Here is a 16826-nt window from a genome sequence, read left to right on the forward strand (position 1 = left end):
CGTGCTTTCACTTGGCCAACATTTGCTGCTGTCATTCCGAGCCCGCTCCAGTCCCTGCCGAGCGACGGATGTGTTCATGCTCTCAGCCCTGGATGCAAATTGATTTTAGGGAGCCCATTCATCAGTTAAATTTAGTAGATCACCCACCAGGTTTGCTGCTCACTGTCAAAGGTAATTCAATTAAAACTCCACAAGTGTGACTAACCAGTGGATGGTAAATATGTTCACCAGCTGTGTTTGCTGGGCCTTCTCCATCCTATTGTGTCTGTGCCTGGTGGAGGATGTGCCCGAGCCCTGTACCTCGGCTGATTAATGTATACAACAATTCTGCAGCACTGCCAAAAAGTTAAGCCCAAATGCCACCTTTGGGATGTGAATTTCTGAATATAAGAGCTTCAGAGAAGAGAAATGCTGGGGTATGTTAAAGGCAGCAGTGCTACAGTAGTTGAATTAACTCAGGTCTTGGTGTTTTTAAAATAACCTTCAAAAGAATCCAATTTGGATTTTAAAATCCCCTGCAGTTTGGTTTCTCCTCATTCACACTCAGTTTGCCCTCAGCCATTGGTCAGAGTTGATGTGAAACCATCCAACGTGGTTTTATCCATCACCAAAGCTGTGTATAAATCAAGGAGATGTCGCAGGAGCTCATGGAAAGATGTTTCTATTAAACCCCAAGGTGGAGGAGCCTTGCTGGACCCTCCTGCCTGACCAACTGGGCTTTGAGTCTCCTGCCTGCTGCCATCGGGCACTCAGATGTGATTTGGTAGTAATTAAGCGCATTGTTAATGATCCCATTGCACACCACGGGACAAAATGGTGTGCCTGCTCAATAGATTAAAGGAAAACATTCTCTGAAAAGCACAGGTAAACAAGACACTCATCCCTCAACCTTTCACCCTGAAAGACCAAGGTTCACATCCCACTGGAGCACAAATAAATAGGGACTGGACTCCCCTGGGTCACTGCTGGGGGGTTTATAGTTACAGTGAGGCTATTCTGGAGCATGACAGACTTGGTGGGGATGGGAGACGATGGGTGGGATGCAGACTTGGAAGGGGCTGGGGGCAGAAAAATTCCTTAAATCCCTGCCCATCCAGAAAGCAGCATGGATTTACTTACAGCCAATACAGTACTTACAGTGGCTGCCTAAAATTTTTCTTAAAAAATTAATTAGGCAGCAACGGGGAGTTTCCAGGAGCTTCCACTGCACAGGTCCCATTCCAACAGCCCCTTCTGTAAGAGTCAAAGCCCACACAACACTGAGAGCTCCTGATTTCCCTGTGGCTGTAGGAAATAAATGAGCTGGAGCAACTCCTGAAACCACCAGCCTTCCTGCACAACTCTGTAGCGCAGGAGGAGGAAAACCTGTGTGGTAAAGAGTATTATGAGAAAACAGCCAGATTTCCCAAACATCCCCATAAACCTTAACGAAGAGCTTGGGAATATTTGGTCTATTTATTACTCCAACCACAAGCTAAACGAAAGTGTAAAACTTCAGCAAAAGCATTAAATTTGGAAGAGAACTTGGGATATTCTGTATTTGCTGCTTTAAACTCACCACACACCAGGCAACTCAGGGTTTGGTGAGTATTAACCTTTGTATTTCTAAAATATTTGGATGAAAAAACAGCGCTATTATGTTAAATGTAATAATTACCACTAATAAATTATAACTCCTGCCCTTCTTACACATAAAATTACTCTGCAAAAATGTTGCAATTATACATTTTACATGGAAATAAGAAGATTTTAAGTAGTGGTCAAATACTTACAGCGAGATAACTGGATAAGGAATGGCTTTGATATACAGCTGCTGCAGGAATCCTCTTTTTGTTGGTGCTGTTGAATCTCTCCCTTCTTCTGGCATTAATAAATAAAGGCACCTGCTCTACAAATCAGCAGAAATCTGGAAAATCATTATCACTCCAACACGGAAACGATGCCCATCATGACAGAACAAATGGGGAACGGAGCCTACACGGGACTTAAAAAAAGGGCTCTATTTGTCAAATTACCAGAGGAAAAGTTGATCTTACTGTTATGGACTTTATCCACTTCCAGGTCACATCAATTAGTCACAGCAGGCTTGTGGAGACTGGAACTAATTTACAACACTCTGAAAAGGCCTGCCTGCTTCTCCTACGGATTTCCAGGCAAATATTGGGACTTCAGATGGAACCTGGCACTGAAAAACCACCAGCCACAGCAATTGAGCTTAATGGTTCCAGTATTGGTCCATTTTGCAGCAAGAGAAACAAAGCCCTGATTGTGATAAGAATAAAGGAAAATATCTCCTGTAGAGACTCCAGGGTTATGTTTATCTACTCTTTGCAAAAATAAAGGAGTCATAAAAGATTTAATAAAAAATACTGAGCGTCTTTAAAGGAAGTTTTAAAATGTTTTCCTATCCCTGACAGCTCATTTTGACAGAAATTGATTGTGATAAAGAATTATGAATCAGATAGCAGGGAAATTAAATTAAGCTGATTATTATCTTGTCAGATACACACATTATGTCATGTTCATTGCTTCAGACTTTTGCAAAAAGATTGTTTCACTCAGGCTTAATAAATTTAGAATATACAAAGTAATACACACAGGCATGACGGCAAAACATATTTTTCTTTTAGATGTTTAGATTTTATTTAGATTATTTAGATATTTCGATTATATTTTTGTTTATTATATATAATTAGCATATTTATCTGTATTATCTGGATTATTAAATACACATATTTAGATTAGAAATATGCAATATAGAATATTTTATTCTCTGAAATCCCCCTTTTCTAGTTAAGGGCTGAGAGCAGCCTCTGAGTCTGGGTCTGGCAGCTCCTCACAGCAACCAGCACTGCAAGGAAGACCTTGGAAAGCTTTCCCAAAACCTGGATCCTGCAGCCCTTTGATTTTCTGTTTTGAACCATGCAGCTGATCCAGGCTGAGCTCCTTTAATAAAGAGCAGTAAAGGGAAGCAGGAGCCTGGGAGACTCTCTCAGTGCATCTTCTTCCCAGTGAAAGCAGCTCCACTGGCACGTGAAATTAGTTACAGATTGCTCACATCGGGCCTTTCCCTCATGGAATGGTAATGAAGGGAGCTGCTTCCGAAACAAGCAAGGCCACTGACCCTTCTCGGGGTTCCTCTGGAAAAATATTGTTTGAAAAAAGAAAGTTGGGAGCCAAGCGCTGCCGTGAGCTCAAAGCAGCCCGACCAAGAGGTGAAGCCAGAATTGCAATGACCTGCAGAGAGAATCCTGAAATTAAAGTCAATTCTTTATCAATCCAAAGCTCATCAAACCTCTAACAGAAAAATAAAATTTACCACTGAAATCCATTTCCATCAGTACGCACTAAGTGTTTCCTTATGTATAAAAAAGAATTATCACAGGACAAAAGCAGAATGACAACAGATAAAACCCCCCAGAATTGAACTAAAAATGAAATTTAAACCCAAGTTTTAAGCACAAGGTTACTCATTATCACACTCCTAATAGATCCCAGATAAATTACCCCCAAAAGCAGCAAAGGACTGTTTTGAGGAGGATTTAGCACAGACTGACCCCATTCAGCTGATGGCCCTGTGGATCTGCTGCTTGGCTGGATTTTGGGATCCAGCCCTGTCCCAGGCACAACCTACTGCAAGTGGATACTGCCCAAAGGTTCCTCGGGAGAGACTGCTCCCGAAAACAGCCAGCTTTCCTTAACAATTCCAACCGGTCATTTCTGCAGGGCCCACAAAATCAAAGCCTGAGGTGCCCTCTGCTGGCTCCCTGGCTGAAGAGAAATGTCAGAATTGAAGATTTTTAAGTCTGGGAAAGACAAACCCAACCACACACTAAAACCTACACCACCTCCTGCCAGTTTTCCAGTGGCCCCTTGTTCTGTGTGTAAGGACAGAAAACCCTCTGAGATGTTTAAGCACAGGGCTCATTCCATATCAGAATAAACATTTAAAATCACCCCCCCATTAAATTAGAGTTGGTGTTGCTATACTTAATATTAATTACTCCCCAATTGTCCCAAATCTCTCTCAGTAGTACCCACTTTATTTTCTTCTTGTTTTCTCTCCATAAAGATTTAATTTTCTGGATGTCTTCCCACAGAAAAGACATCACATCTGCTTGTCCATCCATATACTGAGACCTGTAGAAGCCACACAAGTAGGACACAGACCCAAAGTAAGTTGTCTGTACAATTTTATTTACCACCTGCAATTACATTTACAAACTGTCCCATACAAGTAAAGCAGTTTTCAAAGTGAACTCAACCAGAGCTACAAAAATTGTTCTCTTCTCTATACATGTCACCAGCTTCAGAATATGTGTCTATATATAACTGCTGATTATGTTTAACAAAAATTCACTATTTTTTGGCTCTGAGGATCTCCACAAAGGCAACTTGATAGTTTTATCCAAATGACATTAGAGTTCTTGATCTTGTTTTCCTTCCCTCTCCTTTCATCTGAAGCTTTGCATGGCTTTGTTTTGGAATTCTAATGAAGACAAAGCTACCACAAACCAGCAGTTTTAGTAACAGAGGATAAAAAATGCTGAGCAAAACCATCCAGCAACATTTCAAAGCAATGTTTCACTTTAGATGTGCCTGCTCATCAGCAGAAATATTGAAATTTTAGCTGGCAATAAGGTTCCAGAAAAGCACAAACAAATGATTTAACATGAAATGAACTTTACAAACACACTCAATTTACAGAGACAAAACAAGATTGGAGTGAGGAGCCAGAGCTGCTCAGGAAAGAGAAATGTTTTGAGGAGCCTGAAGGGAGGAAGGATGAAACTCAAATATTGCTTTAAGAGTAGCTTTCAGCTTTAAGCATTTCCAAATGACATGAGGAAAAAATGTATACATTTTAAATATAACATCAACCTTTCTGGATGCAGCTCCCAGCCACGAGTGAAAGCATTTCCCCAGGAGAGGGCAGGAGTTCTGTATGCAGGAGCTGCCAGCCACAAATCCTGGCATGGCTGTAATACACAGCAACTCCTGGAGTGAAGTCAGGAGGCAAAGATTTCCAGTCTCAAACACCTATTTCTTCCTAAGCCTCTTTGCATCACAGTCCCCAGACACAACCTTAATTATGTCAGTCCAACCTTTATGTTTGTTAATTCCTTTAAAGAAACAACACTGGAAATCTACGCTGGTCCTGGAGTTCACCAGCCTGGGATAAGCTCAAAACTCCACAACAATTAATAAAATAATGAAGCTTATTTAACCCTTCTGTTGCAGCAATCTCAGTCCCACTCTTCATTTTTAAATCCCTCCAAGGCTCACAGCAAGGCAACAGACTGGGAAAACGAACCATGTGGGATCTCAGAATTGCTGTTTGACTCTCAACTAATTCCAGAATGGCCCAAACCAGTCTAACAGCAGCATCATTTCTAACACTAAAAGAAGCCAGCCACAGTAGCTGGAGCTGTCTGCTATCAAACACTGAATCCTCAGTATTTTGTGGACAGCTCCAAGTAAACTGTTGTTTATTCCAAGTAAACTTCCCACAACAGGAAGCTTCCAGCACTCTCATGATATGAAGTAACAGAATATTAAAAAACTGAAGGGAGTCCAGCAAGGCAAAGGCACACACACAGTCACCCCAGCTGGGTAAGTGGGTTGCATAGATACACCATAATCTTGGTTTCTTACACTGTTCAGAAACAGCCAGGGAAGAAAATGCAGGAAACAGTCCATTTCCTAGGATGTTTTAGTCATAATTTGACAGATTGTAGCCAGACTACAGCTGTCAGTATGAGATTTTAAAACACCTTCCAGCTTCTTCTGTTTACAGGAGGAACACTCAAGGTGTTTATTTTTAAATCCACTTTCTTTCTAACAAGTGAAAAGATCCCATTTTAAACTCATGGTTTTAGTTCAGCTGCCAGTGTGAGAGAGAATCCCACATTTCAGGTTGTTTTGTCTAATTTTCCTTATTTTTGCAGCAACCTTGATTACTTCAGTACATAACATCCTGCTCAACCCTCAAGTGAGGTGGATAACACATTTAAAACAAAGGCTGAAACTGCTCTGAAATGTTTTATCATTTTTGCACATTTTCACTGAAAAAAATCTTGCTTGAATAAAAAAGTGAGTTTTTTTTTCCTTAAACAATTCCCTAACACCAGAAAACCCATGAGGCCCTGAGCACCAGGCAATTAAGAACCAATTCCAAGCCTGGTGCTTCCACACCTTCCCTCACCCCTACAAAGACAAAACATATAAATGAGCCCAAAAAATCAGGAAGAGAATTTGAACACCACTGTTTATCACAACACATCACAAGTGGTCTCAGCTACAAATTTCTACAACCATTTTTTACTTTACAACTGCAACGAGAGTTTGAAGCTACTGAGAGCAGCCAGACTCTTACTATGCAGAAATATAAAAGGATTCCTAAAATTAGCTCCTCCATACAACTGGAATATTACAAACCATGGGATTTTATCTGCAGAGAGCAACAGACCTGGCAAAAAGTCCAAAAATATATTTTATTCCTCCTGTGGTAAAGTGATGCCACCATATAAGTTATATGAAATCAGCTTTTGGTAACTAATTTTTGAACTAAACTGCTAATTTCAGCACATTTATCCTAACTTTAAAAGACTAAAAAAACCTCAAAGTCCACTTTTTTGTTTCAACAAGTGCATTTTCCAGGAGGTCCACGCTGTCCATCCCTGCGTGTTCCAGGAGTTTGGCTCTGTAGGAAAATTATCTACAACAATCATCTGAACTGATACATCAGTTCTCCAACCATAAACAGTTCTCATAATTTAAAAAAAAAAATCACTTCATAATTTAAAATACATCTCACTGACACTCTGCTTTGCTTGGAACTAGAATGTACCACCATTAGTAGCTGACTTAGAACATCAACTCGAATTTGTGAAAAAAGCTTGCAAAAAATAGATCAACTTCCAAATGTACAGAAAATGACATTAGAGCTGATATTTTTGGGTCACTTAATGTATTTTAGAAAGAGTAGCAAGCTGGGAGTGAAGTACCCTATATTACAAATACTCAAACACCTAAGCTGGACTGTTTTACACCTCGAGTGTAGTGCAGGGTTAGTTTCAGACAAGGAATTTGGAAGCAGGTCCAAAGAACTGCAGCTTTGTTCACTTAGACTTGATCACGTAGGCGGGCCAGTCTCTGTGACAGCTCATCCTGCACAGTTGGAAAACACAAAGGGAAAACCAACCATCAGGAACAGGAAAAGCAACATTTGCCATCTCATGTCCAGCTCACGTGAAATTCTCTCCTGGCTTAACAAGATTTGCTTAAGACTTCAAGGATGGCTGTGAGAGAGGAGTTTCAGAGCACAGAATTAAACAGGAAAGGAGCTGAGTTTTTGTGGGTTTTTCTCAAAGAACATGGTATATTTGATAGAACAAGGGGGCTGAAATCCTTCCCTGTGAGTGTGGGGAGGCCCTGGCACAGTTGCCCAGAGAAACTGTGGCTATCCCTGAACTCCTGGAAGTGTCCAAGGCCAGGCTGGACAGGGCTTGGAGCACCCTGGGATAGTGAAAGGTGTCCCTGCCCATGGCAGGGGGTGGCACTGGGTGGGCTTTAAGGTCCCTTCCCTTTAACATTTAACAAATGTATTATTTGAATTAGTTTGACAGGAAGACTGTTTTAGCTACACCATTTCCTTGGGACAGCTGGAATAGAATTTAGCAATTTGGCATTTTGTTTTGACTGAGTGAAGCATTAATTCTCACATCCTATTTCTCCAGAAAACACTAACCTCACTGAAATCCAACATTTACCTGTTCTGCTGAGGCAACGCTTGTACCAACAGAACCTGTCTGTCCTTGAGGTAGTTCCATGTTCAGATCAAGGCTAACAGGAGGAAAGAGAACAAAAACCAAGTCAGGCACAAGTGGATAAAGGGGGAAGCACAATAATTGACAGCAGAGGAATAATGAGACAGCATGCCCTGAATGCTGCACTCTAGAGTTACACAGACTGGTGAGTAATTTTGACTCACTCACTACCAAGACAAGTCATGTATGTCCAGAGGTAAAAAGAAAATTATGTTTCTTCTCTGCTTCCAAGAGACAGACTTATAAACCAAGGGTATTTGACCTCAGATATAACCAGAAAGGGTTGTGGGAACCAAGCTTTATTAAAGAAATAGAAATTTCACCTACCCTGCTTCATCTGCCATTTCCTGCAGGAGCATGTCCACTTGGTTCTAAAGGAAAACAAAATTGTTGCATTTGGAGTTTCTGACAACCTCTTCTGTTACATTTTCAGAGAACAGGAATTATTTTAACAAAACTGATTTATAGAGAAATGCCTTTGGCAGAATAGTTTTGTACTTAATCACCTCCTTAGAAGGTATAAACTCAAAAATAAGTAGCAGAGGTGCTCAGCAGTTAAAATGACATTAACTGAACTCTGGCTTGTGAAATAATGCTTCTAAAGACTTTAGCTTATCTGTAGAAAAAACTAAAACATATACCTGAGTGTTTCAAGTGCTGACAATGAACAGTTTAGACACATAATTTAAGATCACCTTGTTAAAATGTGTTTTATTATTCTTACTTGTGGCGTTGTTAACGTTGTAGTGTTGCTCATTGTGTCTTCCATCTGTTGTGTCTGAACATCCAGTGTCTCAAACTGATGCTCAAATTTGTCCATTAGTGCAGATATCTAAAAAAATATGAATCAAATCAATAATCTTCAAACAACAGAAAAAATACATCTCAACTGGAAAATTCGTGATTGAATTTCCCTTTTTAAAACTGTTGTGTCTGTTGTCCCTTCTGCTTTTGATGTCAGCTCCACGAAAATTAAGTCTATTTACCTTTTCCAAGTTCATGCTCTTCAACGTGGCATCCATAGACTTCACCACCCCTGCCATTGACTTTGTTACCTGAAACGAGGGGAAGGAAATTGTTACAAGGAAAAACGAGCAGTTTAGGAACAAATGTGAGGGTGGGGAGGCCCTGGCACAGGGTGCCTAGAGAAGCTGTGGCTGCCCCTAGATCTCTGGAAATGTCCAAGGCCAGGTTGGATGAGGCTTGGAGCACCCTGGGACAGTGGAAGGTGTCCCTGCCCATGGCAGGGGGTGGAACTGGATGAGCTTTAAAGGTCCCTTGCAATCTAAATTATCCTGGGATTCTGTGATTTCTTACCCAGCTCCCTTATCTCTGTCCACAAAGGTTTGATAGTATCAAAGAGGAGGGAATGCACTATTGCTCTCTGAAATGTCATATTTTAAATAGCTCCTATAATTTCAAACTCTAGAAATTAACCACTCAAAATACCCATTCAGAGGCAAAAAATCACTAAAAATGAGCTTTATAAGGCATTAACTTCTGTAGACTTGAGACCTGTCAGTGTTAAGGGATACACTTGGCCTACAGGTCACATTGCACAATAAACTTGCAAGATGAAGAGCAGTAAATCAGTTTACTTTAAACAACTACCTGAGCTAAAAAAGATCTGTGGCATCACAACTCCTACCTCCTGACTTGATGTATTTTGAAGGGGACAAGTATCTGTGAAATAATCCAAAGAGCAGCTGCCAGAGGAATTCCAGCACCCGAGTGACTCTTGGCTACATCTCAAACAGAAAGTGAAAGCTCCCAGCTCATTCCAGCTGGAATGAAGTCACTCCAGAGCAGACGGGAGGTCCCCTCCTTGGCCTCACCTTGCCCATGGTGACAGCAGTCTGGACTCTGGCAGCCACAGCATCCACGCGGGCGCTCATGCGCAGGAAGTTGATGGCCTGGTTCTTCTGGCGGATGGCGTTCTCCGCATGGATCCGCGCCACTTCCATGTTCCCCTTCTGAATGGCCTTGGGAAAGAGGGGAAGGCAAAACGAAAAGTGTTTTACCCTTTCCTGGGCTTGTAAATAGCATTTCTGGGTAGCCTGTTTTGGTTTTGGGAGAAGAATTTAGTCACTGTATTTTTTTTTCTGTTAAAAAAGAAAACAAACCCCTCCCTCCTCCCACAATAGATCCCAAATATTTCCAAGATGTGAACTCTTAACTTCCTTCCAAGGAAGGCATCTAGAATATACTTCAAACTGGCTGTTTTGCAGAGCTACAGAAACATACTTTTCTGTTCCTGCAAACATTTCCAATCTCAAGACACCAACACAGGCACAGGTGGTACAGCTGTATCTCAAGGGCAAAAATATAGTCAGATCAACTCAGTCTCTCTTCACTATCTCAAGGACTCAAAAGCAGTTTTGAAGTTCCTCTCCACAAGCTCTTTTAATAGAAGCTGATAAACATGAAGTGTTTTTAACTTCAGGAACAATAGTCCCTACCAAAGCACATACAAGACAAGCCTCTTGGGAAGCAAATGCCATGAGCTGTCCATGAGGATACACAAGGATTTATCCTCATGTTTATTAATAAACACAGGAAGATTTACAGTCACATATTTTAAATCATAAACACTGACCACATGATTATTAGCATGCACACCAGGGAAATGATAAACACCAGATGTCTTCCTGCTCTAATAGGCAAGCAACAGATCTAAAAAGCTTGGTTCAGACCTACCTTCTTAATTTTAGCTTTCTCAGCCTTTTCTTCTTTGTCGCATTTTTTCGAGTTCCGGTTGAGCTCCTTTGCAGCAAACTTCAAATTAAACAGGTGTTCTGCAGTTCAAGTTAAGGGCTCAAAGCTACTTCAGACTGATAAATCCAACCACCAAACACCCCCCAAGAGGAACTGAGAGTTGTTCTCTGCCAGTTACTTTCACTCCCACACCCGGAGCCTACGACTCTCAGTGAAATTATGTGGTTTCCTGACCTGCCTGGAACCTCCCCTTCCAAAAAAAGCCCAAAGCCACTGAGGAACACAACAAATGAACAGTGTAACAGCAAACTGGCTCAGCTGGCCATGGCCAGCTACAACCCAGCAGGATCTCAGATTTAAATTGCTCATCGAGCTCCTTCCCAGCCCTGGGTCATGTGAGTGATCCCAGGCTCCCCGACAGCTCCATCATCTGACTTTTGGGCAGAGACTACTTCAGTCAGGAAGAGAAACCTTTTAAAAACAAAAGTCCAAGCCCTGCTTAAACTGAAAGCTCTAAGAAAACCATAAGAAAAGCCTTCAGAGTAACTTGGAATGACTGCACTAAGCTAACACTGACAGAGAATAAAATATGTGCTGTAAAAATAACAATCAGAAAACATTCTCTTAAAATACTGTTGATGAAAGCTTCCAAATAGTACCAGTCTTTCTCAAACAAAATGGAAGTAAAAAGCTTTGTAGGCTTCTTTCCTGCCACCTGTGATATCCTAAGAGGAAGATGCAGCAGGTACTAAGATGATAAACAATTAAGTAGAAGCACAAAGGTAAACATTACGAGCACTCGATGTTTCTTCAATATTTCATATATATAAATTATTCCAGAGCTGTTTTCTGCTTTAAAGTCCAGCCATGCCTCTTACTCTGACAGCAACATGGAGACATTAGGAATGTCTCTGTTATCCTACAAACATCACAAGCAGGCTTACAAACACGTAACAGGTGTGACTTTGCATTTAGGATGTCTATTAAGGTAGGCACCAGTGGCAGACCAGTTTATTTTGAAATAACTTCCTCAGTTACTCAGCTGGGGAATTTACCTGACATTAAACCAGCTCACCCATCCCCGAGAAGCACATTCCTGCTCCTCCCTGCAAGTGTCTTTCTCAACTGCCACAACCCAAGTGGAACACAACTTACACCTCGGTTTGTGACTCACAGTCAGCTGCTCCAGTAATCCCGTCAGTCCCTACCAGGACAACCGGCAATGCCAGCACTGCCTGTACATTCCATCCACACTGAGACCTCTGGAATTTGTAAAAGTTTTCTGCCCCTGTGCATTAAGATGGTTTTATGCAGTAAGAAAGTTTCAGTCAGCCCACATAGGGCTCTGTGTATACATTCTTTCCAAGAGCAGGAAGCACAGCCAGGTGTGTCCAGGGCTGTTTGGGGGGACAGACCTGCTGACATCACTCCAGTCTATCTTTACACATGTATGCAGTCCCTGCTGCACAACCGGCACTATTTTTAGTATAAATCATGTTTTCTGCCTCAGGAACTGGGCTGTCCTATCCACCACAGCCCTGGCAGAGCTCACGCCACTTCCCCTTCCTCACTCCCAGCCAAGAGATCACGCCTTGGGAAGAGACACCAAACTTCCCACTCACTTCCTCGTCCCTTCAGGGCACTGAAACCACAGAATCACGGAATAACTGAGGTTAAAAGGGACCTCTGGAGATCACCCAGTCCAAGCCCCGTGCCCTGGCAGGGTCACCCGGAGCAGGTGACACAGGAACATGTCCAGGTGGGGTTGGGATGTCTCCAGCGAGGGAGAGTCCACACTCCCTCTGGGCAGCTGATCCAGTGCTCTGCCCCTCCATGGAAAGAAGTTCTTCCTTGTGCTGAGGTGGAACTTCTTGGTTTTGTGGCCACTGCTCCTCATCCTGGCGCTGAGCGCCACCGAACAGGGCCTGGCACCATCCTCTGACACCCCCTGGAGATGTTTGTATACCATATGACATCCCCTCTCGATTTTCTCGTCTTTAGAAGACAATTCCGAGGTCCAGAGCGCTCAACCCCTGCCAGTGTCACGCCCAGCCCTCCTTCCCCTCCTGCTGCTTCCCCTCGGGCCCCGAGACCCGCCTTGAGGGGAGAGATTCGCCTCCTCCTTCCCGGCGCCCCGGGGCTCCTCGGGGCTCCTGCCGGCGGGGAGGCCTCGCTCCCACCGCCACCTCCCCCGGCCCGGCCCGGCCCGGCCCTGTCCTGCCCAGCCCCGGCGGCTCCCGTCCCGCCCGCCCGCCGTCCCGCCGAGGATACTCTCCATGTTGGACATGCTGGCGGCGCCGGGGGGAGCGGCGCGGCTCCGGACCGGGCTGGGGCGGCGCTGGGCCCGGCTTGGCGGCGGCTCCGGCGGCTCCGGGTTCCGGCCCCGTGACGAGCCGGGGCGGTGCCGCGCCTGCGGCTTCGGGCTGGGAGGGAGCGGGAGCCTCATCTGGCCCTGCCCTGCTGTGGGCAGGATCACCGCCATGCACCCGGTGCTGCGAGCTGGGGCTAGCCTGGCCTTGGGGAAGTGCAGGGATGGGGAAGCTACAGCTTCTGTGCGAAATCTATTGCAGGGCCGCACCACGGCTACAATTTATTTCTAATGTCCAGTCTAAATCACAGAATATCCTCAGTTGGAAGGGATCCACAAGGATCATCAGTCCAACTCCTGGCCCTGCACAGACACCCCAGCAATCCCACCCTGTGCATCCCTGGCAGCATTGTCCAAATGTTCCTGGAGCTCTGGCAGCCTTGAGGCTGTGCCCATTCCCTGGGGAGCTGTTCAGTGCCTGACACCCTCTGAGGGAAGAACTTTTTTCTGATATCCAGTCTTATTCTGCCCTGGCACAGCTCCAGAATTCCCCCTTTCCTGTTGTCCACGCTGGGGATGAGCCCAGGACTTGGGGGTTCTGGGCCGGGGCATGTCCAGCCTCTCACCCACCAGGATCTATATTTATTGATGTTTTCTGCTGAGGCATCTCAGACAAAACCTGCCGAAGGACTGATGCATCTGAGCTGGCAGTTCCTCCCAGGTGAAATGCCTGCAGGAGTTGTGGATACGGTAATAATGCAGGAGTGCTCATGGCGAATGAACTGCAAGGAGTGTGGCAGAAGGCACTTGAGCAAAGCCAGTAACTAATTATTCTTGCTGGTGTCTCAGGAGTCTGAATTTACAGGGATAAAGATCGCTGAGTCCTGGCTGTGAAAGGTTTGAAACCCAACTGGTGACACTGCAGCAGTGACAGACTGTGTTTAATGGGAGAGGTTTGCAGGAAGGACCTTTTTATCCAGGAGATGGGGAACGATGAGGTTCTCCGGATGTGATAATTCTCAGTTTCACCAGTTCACAGAAGCGTTATTGTCTATGGTTTTAAAGCAAATCTCTGGAGGGCTGTAGGAGAGATTTAACATATTTAATAGTTCTCTTTTTAAAAGAGTCTGTTCGTGCTTGGACAACTGTCCTGTGTTCAGCCTCCTGGAAGCTTGCACGGTAATTCTCATGAGTAATAGTTCTTTAAATGAAGAAGGTTTTCCAGGGTCAGAAGCAGACACTAGATCATTGGATATCCACCTTTATTTTTCCTCTAATATTCCTGGAACTCTCTAATTAGGACACGATTTGGAGGTGGCAGCGATATTAGATAGGAAGTGTTAGAGTGATCATCTACTCTGAAAAAAATGATTCATTTCAGTGCTGTCAAAGAGAAGTGAACCTGACCTAATTATCCGCAATGTTAGAGAACAAAGCAGCAAAACCTGCTCAGAAACAGCAGCGTGTAATGTTCTACCTCAATTAAACCTGGAAAAGCATCCATCAGTGTCACACAGGTGACACAGGAGGGAGCAAACTGGGCTGCAGCTTCCTCAGAGCTGCTCAGGACATCAGCTCACCAATTCCAACTGAAATCCCTCTTTCCTTTTGACTGCTGAGGAAATATCCTGGTAATATACCTTAAAAAGCTGCCTGAGCTAAAAAAGAAGTACAGTTTATTGGTTTATTTTGTTTTCTGACATTCATCACTGAATTTTCATTATTAAACCCCCCCCAAATTTGGAAGAAACACATTACCAGGCAATTATCTTCAGCAGCCTGAGTTAAGTATATTACCTACTGTGGCTGCAGGTGTAGAGATACACCAAGATGTTGGTGCAGATTACAATGAAACTTACGTAATTTAATAATTTTAAAATATTTTTGTAGTAATAACATGCTGAAAGTGAAAAAAATGTCACTTCTGAGCTGTGCTTTGGGCACAGAGAGAGGCTTTGCTCACAGGAATTCAGTGCCCAAACCCTCCAGCCTCCCTCACCCAGGAGAAAAGGGATTACTTTGTCATTGGAGTCCCTGTTCTTTGACATCTGAGTCACCAGCACTTGGAAATGAACAAAGCTGTTGATTAATCTCTGAACTCCTGGTACAGACCTTCTGCCTCTAAAATGAGGCGTTTGCTGCATCCCAGGTTTTGAAAGGTGAAGGTGCAATTGGTGGCTTTTTCCAGCCAATAAAATTGTAAATAAATTGGTTTACCTTCAAACAATCATGGGTGTCCAGTGCTGCTCATTAGGCTGAAATCACCTTGCACAGCCACGATTTCTGAACACTTCCCTCCTGCTTTTTGTATTTCAGTTCTTGATAAATCCATTTTAGAGCCCCAGCCATTTTGTACTGAGTTACCAACTCTCAATTCTCAAATCTCTTTCAAAAGTAGCAATTTCAAGTCTACCTCCTGCCTCCTCCCCTCCTACACAGTCTCCGTCTCATCTTGGATGCAGCAAATATTTATTTTTCTGTAAATTTTATTGAGTTGTGAGTTATATGTTGCTCCCTCCGTAGCACTTTGGAGAAATAAAACTGACAAACTGAGCTGCATAAGAGGATGAGCTAGGAAAGAAGTGAACTGAAAAGATGAAAAAAACCAGAATTATTAAATAAAAGTGCTGAAAACTCTGCAAAATTCAATTTCCAGGCATGATGGAGGTGTATGGATTTGCCAGTTTAATGAGTGCACTTACAGGTGGTGGTGGTGTTTAGGGCAGGAAGGAGGTAATGAGGTGGAAAACATTCATTACATAAAACTCTCCTTCTCTGTCTGTGATGTTTCAGCTCAGTTTTCTTTTTCTTTTATTCTGCCTCCATCATGCTCTTTTCCATCTCTTTTTTCCCTTTCTTACATGTTTCCACATGCAGGAATTGACCAACCCAGTATTTGTTGATTATAATGAGCTTTTCAGTGCAGTGTGTTATGAACATTTGGCATTTCCTTGATGTCTTTCAGCCAAGCCTACAGGAATATCTTTCATGTTTTGCAAGAGGGAACAAAGGTACATTTTATTTTCAGGGTGCATGGGATCCCATATTGCATAAACCTCCCAAACAGTGGCTCTTGCTATAAAAGGGCATTTTTGTAATGCATCCCAACCCAAATATGACTTTACCATTAGGTTAAAGGCCATAAACACAGCTTGATTTTTATTCTTGTGATGATCAAATCCTTGAATTTTGACGTAGCGATGATTTTACTCTGCTCAATGAGATTCTTACCATATGCAGTAGTTACAACCCCAAGCCAAATGAGCTCATGAGCGTTGGCTTGTGAACTGTGACACCAGGAGTGATGAGGATCAATTTTAATCACAATAATTGATCTGTTCCCTTAGTCACTCCTGAAGTCAGTCACGCATGAGGCGCAAGAGGCAGCAAATGTTAAATAGAAATTCAGGGGGTAGAACATCAGAACAAGACAATCCAGATGTGATGCAGCAGTGCTGAGAACTCTGACCCTGGGAGAACACTTGTAATTAAAATGCAATTTTCCTAGGGGATGCCAATAAAAGCAATACAAAGACTGGACTCACATTGTATTTAAAATCTACAGACAGCAAAAAGAAATTAAGGTGATAAAGACAGTGGGGGATGTGGGATCTTGGCTGCATCTCTGAGGCAGAAGCAGTTGGCCATGGGAGGAGGGATGATGTTATCCCTGGGATGAGCCAGGCTTGGCCTCATCCCATTGGATGGAGGAGCACTGGCACTGCGATGTACACACATTGCCCACTGGCTACTCTGCTTTTCTACTCCCAGCAAGATTCACCACAGCAGGAGGACTCTGCAGCTCAGAATTATTGATGGTCCAAAATGCTGGTGACTCACCAGATTTCCACTGCAGGTGGTTGGCAACTGCACAAGTCCGGTTCAAAGAGGTAAAGACAAATCAGTCCTGGCTCAGCATGGAGAGATGAGGCAAAATACAGCTCTGCCCACTGCCTGGACTTGGATAAACAGGG

General features: G+C 43.4%; 1 protein-coding gene across 1 annotated transcript; it reads right to left on the reverse strand.

Moving 5' to 3' along the window:
* Positions 1-4176: 4176 nt before the first annotated feature.
* CHMP1B (charged multivesicular body protein 1B) lies at positions 4177-12970 on the reverse strand. The gene is made up of 8 exons (XM_085060662.1): positions 12816-12970; positions 10527-10624; positions 9665-9811; positions 8816-8884; positions 8554-8661; positions 8157-8200; positions 7773-7845; positions 4177-7170 (listed from the first exon to the last, which is right to left on the reverse strand). Exons 1-8 carry the CDS (start codon positions 12829-12831, stop codon positions 7126-7128), a joined length of 600 nt encoding a protein of 199 aa, XP_084916788.1. The 5' UTR covers positions 12832-12970; the 3' UTR covers positions 4177-7125.
* Between the last annotated feature and the right edge of the window lie 3856 nt (positions 12971-16826).

This window comes from Lichenostomus cassidix, chromosome 4A (genome assembly GCF_008360975.1).
Source record: "Lichenostomus cassidix isolate B80296 chromosome 4A, HeHo_3.0, whole genome shotgun sequence".
NCBI lineage: Eukaryota > Metazoa > Chordata > Aves > Passeriformes > Meliphagidae > Lichenostomus > Lichenostomus cassidix.